General features: G+C 39.2%; 1 protein-coding gene across 1 annotated transcript in view; it reads left to right on the top strand.

Annotated features, from left to right (window-relative positions):
* Positions 1-8,143, top strand: part of LOC141334380 (cationic amino acid transporter 2) — a 24,410-nt gene extending 16,267 nt beyond the window's left edge. The window contains exons 7-8 of the mRNA XM_073839440.1: positions 7,531-7,668; positions 7,900-8,143. Coding sequence (XP_073695541.1) covers positions 7,531-7,668; positions 7,900-8,143 — 382 coding nt within the window. The remainder of the gene's footprint in view (positions 1-7,530; positions 7,669-7,899) is intronic.
* The last annotated feature ends 1,805 nt before the right edge of the window (positions 8,144-9,948 follow it).

Below are 9,948 nucleotides of genomic sequence, written 5' to 3'. Positions count from 1 at the left end.
AGGACAAGAAACTTTTTTGATCCATCACAAATAAATCAATGTATATCCAAATCAATACTGTATATACATATGTTATATATAATGTAAAATGTAGCAAGTGCTATTAATTCCTATAAAAATAAAAACCTTTAACCGTGGAAATTGTAACTGAGTGTACCTTTAATTTACCAAGTCCAGGGAGTGAATTTCAAGGGGGATGGAGCTCTACTTCAAAATGTAGAGGACTTTCATTGTTTAACCTCATAATAACCTCCAAAGATCATGCACATTTCATACATAAAATAACAGGATTTTCTGCTTCAGTGGTTTAAAAATATAAAATATATCCCTAACTAGGGTCCCCCCGGTGAATCTCGAACACTTCCACCACCGGTTGACACGTTATGGGGAAACTCCTGTTTACTCTAATACTAAAGCCTGACCACACTCGTATAGCTGCATGAACCAATAGCACTTCAACCCGCCAAAGAAGAGGAGACGACCTCTATATAAGTTGGCTCTGAGCTTCATTTTGTCAGAATATTTCAACTGACAGTCACAAACTCGTGTGCAGCCTTAGAGCATTAAAAGCACCCTTATCACATGGAACTGAGGTTATTTTAATAACCAGAGCATTCCCTTTTGAAAAGTGTCTCCTGTTGTATTGACACGCTATGGGGAACACATCCAATAGCACAGTGCTATAAACAAGTGCAGAACGAAGCCACTCTGTGAGCTCAACACCCATAATGAGAGCTCCTGTAAGCTTGAGGAAAAAATCCACTGCATAACATAGCCGTCTCTACTTACAGATGGAATTAGGCAGAATTAAGTGGACAGAATCCATGCCTGCAGGGCAAGGATGTCCAAGTTATAAAACCTGGTGAAGACAGATGGCAATGGCAATGACCAGCCAGCGGCCGCACAGATATCACCAATAGAAATCCAGCTGGACCATGCCTAAGAGGAGGCCATTCCTCTGGTGGAGTGGGCCCTCACAGCTATATAAGTGCTCGGCCAATCATAAACCAGGGCATCTTGCTGTCTCGGAAATAAAAAAAACAGATTAAAATGTGTTTTCTGAGGTTAAAGGGATGGTTCGGAGTAGAATTGACTTCATTGCTATGCACTCCGAAGCCCATGTAAATACCCCATCCGAAGTTTTTTTTTTACCTTAGTCAAACATTTATGGAGATATTAGAGTTTTTCGAATTGCTTGTTACAGGAGTGAATGGTACATGTGATGTATCTCGTAAATTGCACCACTAAACGTGCAAGTAATCTTACCAAACTTGTACAGTAGTGTAAGTAGGTTATGTACTCACAAAACGCTGCATCAGAACATTTGTAAGTCCACCATGAGTGTTTTAAAAACACGTTTTAGCCGATCCCTATTAGTCTCAAAAACTACAAATGGCGACACGTCGACATCACTTCCCTGGTTTGAAAAAAGCACGTAAAAGTCCTCCTACAAGTTGACATGCACACAGATGTAGTTTTTTTTACTTTTACGTGCTTTTTTCAAACCAGGGAAGTGACATCGACTTGTAGTTTCTGAGACTAGTAGTTCTCGGGTAAAACGTGTTTTTAAAACACTCATGGTGGACTTACAAATGTTCTGATGCAGCGTTTTGTGAGTACATAACCTATTTACACTACTGTACAAGTTTGGTAAGATTACTTGCACGTTTAGTGGTGCAATTTACGAGATACATCACATGTACCATTCACTCCTGTAACAAGCAATTCGAAAAACTCTAATATCGCCATAAATGTTCGACTAAGGTAAAAAAAACTTCGGATGGGGTATTTACATGGGCTTCAGAGTGCATAGCAATGAAGTCAATTCTACTCCGAACCATCCATTTAAAAGGGACACCTCTGCCCTCCTGAAGACAGACCAAATCGTCTGAACCATTTAGGATGTGGTCTCCGTTCCCCAGGAGCTACATTGTCCCTGGACAGCATGTCTGCCCCCTGGTTCAGTCTGCCCTGCACATGAACTGCTCTCAGCAAAAGGTGTTTGCCTTGTGTCCGTAAAAGGAGCCAACCTGAGAAGGGAGCCTGAGGCCACCTTGATTGTTGATAAAGGCTACCACCGTCATATTGTCCAAACAGACCAGGATGTGATGCCCCCCTTAAGCCGTGTTTAGCTGCATTTAGCTGCCTTTATCGGCGAAACTTGCCAACAAGCACATTTAAGAAAGGCCATTTGCAAAGATGCATAAAAAGCCCTTATCCTCACTTCTGCTGTGGGTGAAGCTGCATCACGAATGATTCACACGAACATAGACACATATTGGCGCTTTCCTTTAATAAACGAAAGTAACTTTTTCCTCTGCGCCTTCAGTGACTCACACTGCAAAAAAAATGCTTTTCTAGCTTAGATTTTTTGTCTTGTTTCCAGCCAAAATATCTAAAAACTCTTAAATCAAGAAGGATTTTCTAGACGAGTAAAAATTATTGTCTTGTTTTCAGAAAAAAAAGTCAATATTAAGTACATTTTTGCTTGAAACAAGCAAAATAATCTGCCAATGGGGTAAGAAAAATAATCTTGTTTTCTGTTTGAAATAAGATTTATTTTCTTACCCCATTGGCAGATTTTTTGGCTTGTTCTAAGCAAAAACTCACTTAATTTTGACTTGCTTTTTCTGAAAACAAGAAAATAATTTTTACTCGTCTAGAAAATCCTTCTTGATTTAAGAATTTTTTGATATTTTGGCTGAAAACCAGACAAAAAAATCTAAGCTAGAAAAGCATTTTTTGCAGTGCAGATGTCTTGATTAAACGACGACTGCTATGTTCATTATTACATCCAACAACAGAACACCTCAATCGCTCAATTAGAGTCTTCCAATGGCGTATTCGGACTGTTTCAGCTCGGTTGTTTTCCATGTTTTCATGACTTGTGTTCCATGAGTTTCCTTTTATGGTCATGTTTCCTGTTCTCGTTTAGTTTGATTCCATTCACCTGTCCTTCTAATTATCCTGTGTTTATAAGCCCTGTTTTCCCTGTGTCGAGCGTCCACTTTCGAACGTGTGTTCCCTCCTGGATTGTTCCCTGTGTTTCCAAAATTAAAGACTGTTTAATGTTTTCCATGTCTCAAGCTCCTTCCTGTGTACTGATCTTAGCGAAGTGTGACACTATCAGGACACACTAGTGTTAATTTCGTCAACGACAACTATGACAAAAATGTTCGTTGACAAGCTTTTTTCCTATCACTAAGATGAAAGGAAGACAAGGTGACAATAAGGTCAATAAACAAAAACTAAGACTATATCATGCAAACTCCCTCCGCTGAAGTGTTTGAATGCGAGTCAGCATGCATGCATATAAACACGTCACAGTCACGCTGCGTTTAAATACATTTTGGTCTTGTCTTATTTCGTCAATGAAATTGCATGTTGATATAGTCTTCTGTTGAATATTTACTTAATTGAAAAAAAAAAAAAACGTAAGCATCTCAACCGTTTTCAGAATAGGTAGGATAACTCTATAGATTTAGCCCTTGTTTGTGAAAGTTTGACTTTCAATCACATCTTTATGTTTAGAAGAGAGGTTTTGATAGTTTTGTAAAGGGTTTATTGGAAGTTGTCAAACTTATTTAGCCTGAAATAAGCCCTGTAGTATTACTGTTAATCGGTGACGTCACTTACAAAGAGCCAACTGAACTGAATCTAACATTAGTTCAAACGTGTTTTGATCTTTAATGGTCAACAAATGTTGGTTAAAAATTGTTCTGTGGTTTCAGGAGTGATAAAATAACTTTTCAAACAGAAAGCTCCAACATTTCTGAAGGGGGCTGCTAACAGGAATGCAAGAAACACAGCTAAGTAAGCTAGGAAAATGCATTTTAATGTACATTTTACATACACAAAATATTTGCTTATATCACCATGCATCTGTTCCAAACATGAGTGACGCATGAACTGCCACGGTCATGGCCCAGTAACACAGTATAGACAGCGGTAAAATTGTCCATGTGACATTAGTGGTTCAACCGTAATTTTATGAAGCGACAAGAATAACAAAAATAATGAGTTTATAAATGATTTCTTCTCTTCTGGGTCAGTCCGGCACCATTATCGAGAGTACCATGACATATGCATGTGCATTCCGCTTCTTGTAAACAAGGCGCAGCGTATGCGTGTTCTACGTCTGCAGCACCTGGTAGTGGACTGACCCAGAAAAGAAGAAAACATTGAAAAAAAATATTTTTGCGGCCAAAAAGTATTCGCATAATTTTATAAAATAACGATTGAACAACTAATGTCACATGAACTATTTTACCGATGTCAATACTGTGTTTCTGGCCCTTGAACCTGTCAGTTAGATTGCTGTCTATGGAGGGTCAGGAAGCTTTAGGATTTCATAAAAAAATTACTTTGTGTCTAAATTGTGTCTAAAAGGTCTTACGGGTTTGGACCGACATGAGGGTGAGTAATTAAGGACAGATTCAACATGGACAAATATTTTATATCATAATTCAACAGCAATTCAGATTTGTCTGATAATTTCCTTTTCAAACTTTGCCTCCACTTTACTCATGTAGCAGAAGAGTGAAAAGATTTCTTCACTTCAAGAGCTGTGTAGTGGATTACATGCACTTATTTTACGAAAAGAGACAGAATGTCGCACTCTTCGAAACGTAGCCAAATTTCCAATCTGGAAACAAGGTCAGAGGTTAAATCTTCAGCCCGCAATGCTTCATCCACACCACTCCCATAAGTCTAATGTAAGCCAAGCTGCAGCATAGGCTGAACGCATAAGCTAAGTTTGCAAAGCATCAGATAGATATGGAAGTCGAAAAGGCTAGGATCGAAGCAACACTAAATGCTCTGATAGAGGAGAGTGAGGCTGAAACAGCTCTTGCAGCAGCAAGGGTGTTGGAATCTGCAGCAATCGGGTCAAATTATGGAACGGAAAGGGGTAGTCCATTCGCCACTGAATGTACTAAAGAATACATCTGAACACAATTTTCACAGAATCAAAGTGTGAAGGAAGATCCCGATCAAGCAAGTGTGAGGAACAAAGACATTCCTGGAAACAGCCAGTTTACTCCTGATGCTGCAGATGCAACAAGCAGACATGATCAAATGGAGTTTCAGCAATTAAAGCAGTCGAATCGCCTTTCTTCCCACGTGAGAAACCCCCACTCACCAAGTACACCAGCTCCTCGTTCCAGTGGGGTGTCTGATCTTAAAGTATTTCTCACTCATCGTGATCTCCTCTCTAGCAGCTTCAAAATATTTGACAACAAGCCAGAGAGTTACCTGCCATGGAAGACTGCATTTTTGAATGCCATTGATGGTCTGAATTTGAAGGCCAATGAATAGCTCGATTTGCTTACCAAGTGGCCAGAAGGGGAGTACCTTGGACGTGCTGTAAGAATAAGAGCAGCCCATGCATATGATCCTTTTTTAAATAAAGATTTCAATCAGTTGCAAGAGCTTGCAGATCTGCTACTGGAAGTGCAGGCAGTGAAAGAGGAAGGCAGTCTACCTGGTCTTGGATTCCTTGACACATTAAAGGGGATGAATTCTATTGTTGAGAAGCTACCTCATAGTCTTCAGGAGGCATGGACAGTCAAAGGTTGTGTTGTTGTGATGATGCACGTCATTGTGCGACTGTTCACAACGAAAAAATAAGTGCAAACTGGAATGAAGCAGCAAACCAGGGAGGTGCTCAGTATCAGCACTAAAGCGGAGATTGTTGGCCAGTTTAGTTTAAGTTTAGTGAAACGCACGCAGTGCATTACGTCACATCCAAATGTCACGTCAAAATATATTTACATTATTTTTATGTTATTACTTTATGTTACAGTTTCACAAGTTGGTCTACAGTAAAGAGAGTAAAACACAAACTGCCTATGACCTTTACTGGGGACTTTGATTAGCTTGCTGCCAAAACACTGCTTCTAAACACAAGCTGGGGGTAGAAGAAATAAAGATGTTAAAATGTTAACTTTTTGTGTTTGATGTTTATTTCTCTCTAAGTTAAGAAGCAAGAGATTAATCACAACCTGAGGCAAAAATGTGGCATATGCTTGGCAATGTTAACTGGTCCTTCTAAGTGAAGAAGCAAGAGTTTAATCATTTTTATGGTTTTGATTTCATGTGCATGGTCGATAAATTTACTTTGGAAAAACACAACCTGAGGCAAAAAGGTGGTATGCAAATCTTTGCAATATTAACTGGTCTCTCTAAATTAAGAAGCAAGAGATTAATCAGTTTTATTTGGTTTTGATATCATGTGCATGGTCGATGAATTTACTTTGGAAAAACACAACCTGAGGCAAAAAGGTGGTATATGATCTTTTCATTAAACTCCTGCACTTAGATCTTCATCTCTACATGCCTCATCTCATCTCTGCAATGTTAAAAAACAACTGACCGTTATGGATCTAGCAGTTTTATGCAACCCCGTAAGTGTACTTTGCTCCATTTTTTTCAGAATGGCCGACCCATTGAATGCTATGTGGAGGACTTCCTGGTAATGAGACTATAATGATAAAGGACTGTTTCTGGAGTGGACTTGATCCAGAGATTAGTCTCATTTTACCAGCCCTGCTGAAAAAAAAACCCCAGCTAAAACCAGCCTAGGCTGGTTGGCTGGTCTTAGCTGGTAGTAGCTGGTTTTAGCTGGTCTCCCAGCCTGGTCAGGCTCGTTTTAGCTGGTGGTTTCCCAGCCTGACCAGCTAAGACCAGCCTGACCAGCCTGGCCAGGCTGGTCAGGCTGGGAAAACCACCAGCTAAAACCAGCTACTTCCAGCTTAAACCAGCTAATACCAGCCAACCAGCCTAGGCTGGTTTTAGCTGTTTTTTTCACCAGGGTACCTGTCTGGATTACCTGGTGTGGATTTATTAAAGAATTGTTGTTGAATTCTCTTCTTTGTGCATTTTATACACACATCCATGACAGTTATATTTAGCAGTTTAAACACCAGAAAGTGACAGCAAGATTCCAAAAGAAAAACAAAGCCACACAGAGCTACAATCGCAAACTACTCTGGAGCACGGCAGACAGGAACCAGAAGTCTATACGTCCGTTTAAGCATAGAAGTCTCTCTCTATACCCTGGATACTGATTAGCATATTACTATTACCTAGACCCACATTTAGCCCCCTAATGCAGGACTCTCTATACTGTCAAACTCGGTTAAGAAGGATTGATGTTGGTGCAGGATATATCAGGACAGAAGTTAATTAGTTAACACATGTTGTGGTCAAAACAATCCTTGTTATTGTTAGTCTGGATCTTTAGTCTACTAAATCACCAGTACATCCAGGTTCACTAGGTTCTCTATGAGAGGTAAGTTTTTAAGAACTTACAGAAGTTCTATAAATGTACACAGTATAAGTGAAGCAAACTTTCAGCTGAACTTGAGAGTTAATGATCACCATGCAGAAAAGAACTGAGAAAATAATATACCTCATCAGTTTCAGTTGGAATAGTAAAAAATAGTAAAATAAATTACAATGTATTAAAGTACTATAACATTAGTGTAATGCAAAGTTTAGTACACTTTAGTATAGTTTACTTTTCAACAGTCTGCTGGGATCCATGCTTCATTCACCTCACGTGCTATTTCCTGTGGCCAGAGATGGGCTCCTATTCAAACCACTGAGTTACAATGGTTCCAGACAGAGCCCTGTCATCGCCACATTTTTTTTCCGGAATAATAGCAGGCATTGTCTTCCCAGTAATACACAATGATCATAGTAACTAATCATGACCTACCTTAGACAACAGAACTACTACACCAGAGAAACATATTTAGGGCCATCCCAAAGGCAACTGCTCTTAGCCCTGAAGTTACAGTCGCTCAGTGGTCCCAGAATCTTGTCACACATGCCAAAGACACCAAGTTTGCATCCACACCCACCATGGACCCAACCATATGCTCATGTCCACCACAGACCCTCAACTAGTAACCCAGCCATCCAGAAGTCAGAGCTTACTGACCGTCACATCCTGGATTTAAGTCTGACGCCAAGCCCTTCCTCCTCTGCTGTTTCTGCCTTGCATCATGGCCTCACTGCTTATGTCCAGGGCCCCTGGTCATGCTTTTCTAATTCTGCCATAGTTGTGATCGGCTCCTCTCACTACTCCTCACCAGCTCCTCAACTTGCCAGCTTCATTGGCAGACACATAGTCTCCTGATCCATTCCATTTGAAGACTTCCTACCCTGCCTTGCCTTTCTGATCCATCAGCTCCACCATGGCTCTACAATCTCTCATCTCTACTCTGGTCCTCCTGCCTTCCAGTTCCTTTCTGGCCTTAGCTTGGTCTTGTGTGATCCACCATCTCCATCCAAGTACTCCACCTTGGTCTTCCGTTCTCCTGGCTACACTTTGTCCCTCCAATCCGCCAGCTCGACCTTGTTCCTCTGAACTTGGTCCTTAGTTACTCTGGTTTCATCTTGGTCAACTTCATAGGGATCATCTAAATTATCTTTGTATTATGTACCATATTGCGTGTTTAAAACAGGGGTAAACAATCTTACTCCTGGAAGGCCAACATCCTGCAAAGTTTAGCTCCAACCAGCTCCAACTTGTTCATCTGGAAGTTTCTAGTGAGTCTGAAAACCTTAATCAGCTGGTTTGGGTGGGTTTAATTTGGGTTGGAGCTAAACTCTGCAGGACAGTGGTCTTCCAGGAACAGGTTTGGACACCCCTGGTTTAGATACACGCATCAGTTTCCCTTTCCTCTCTCTTCCTACAATGTTACATAATTAAAAAAGCATTAATTGGTAACAAAAACTCATAAAATGTATTAAAGGGCACCTATTACGCAATGTCTATTTGCATTTAAATGGACATGCACTAAAACAGCCTGTTTCTGCTTCCGCTCAAAATAAGCGTTTTAAAAATGAAATAATAAATGATCTGTGGGGTATTTTGCACTGAAACTTCACAGACACATTCTGGGGACACCTAAGATTTTACCTTTGAGATATTACATCTTGTAAAAGGGGACATAATAGGTGCCCTTTAATATTACGATGCACAGGTCAAAATAATTTGCAATTTTATATTAACATGACATACAGCTAAAGTCTATGGTATTTTGTTTAATATACTATTACCTTCCTTTAACTTATTGCATGATATAAATTCACACATTTATTTGCAGTTAACATGCAGTTACATGAAGTTTGCACCTAATTATATAGGTATATATTATTGTTTTGCGCTAATTGAGCACCAATTAACACAGATATGTTTGTCACTGATCATGTGTTATGTAATGTTGTTCCTGTCCTTATCATTTCTTCCTCAGTTTGACATCTAATGATTCATAAATTTGACTGTTGATTTATTTACTTGGTCTTTTTTAAGATGTCCTCTCAGATTTATTTGGGATGGTTATAGAGCGGAATTGCTGTCAATTTGTTTTTGACAATTTTTGAACAAATTATAAAACAAAATGATGACTCGGGTGTACACTCTCTATGTGATAGAAGTATAAAACTTAAGGGTATATATTATAATTAGTACTTTTGAAGGTACTGGCCCAGTGTCAGTAGTTATTAAGTCATTTTTATTATATATTTATTGTTGTTAATCACAAAGCCTATTGATAACAGAAATTCTGGTACCTACTGTATGCATCAACACATGACATCGGAAATTAATGTTCAATGCAAAACTGTATATAAATGGCTTTAGCTAGCAAATATCATTGCATCACACCACATTATTTATACTTTTGTCATGGATGAAGCCCCAGATTGCCATTTCTGTCTATTGTGTCTTTTTTTGCGTGTTAAATAAACATTAATAAAACATGATTTTTATGGTTTATTTAAACCGCAAAGGTAAAGCAAGTCTTAACTTGAAAGCATATATATACAGCATGTGAATCTTTACTCAAACTCATGCTTCCTCTTTCCTCCTCAAAGTTAATTTAGAATTTAAATGAGGAAACATCAGTTATGGTACCAAGGAGCATACCATATTCATGG

This window comes from Garra rufa, chromosome 5 (genome assembly GCF_049309525.1).
Source record: "Garra rufa chromosome 5, GarRuf1.0, whole genome shotgun sequence".
In the NCBI taxonomy this organism is placed as follows: domain Eukaryota; kingdom Metazoa; phylum Chordata; class Actinopteri; order Cypriniformes; family Cyprinidae; genus Garra; species Garra rufa.
Note: the sequence above shows the minus strand (reverse complement) of the source record. Positions and strands in the feature narration are given on the sequence as shown.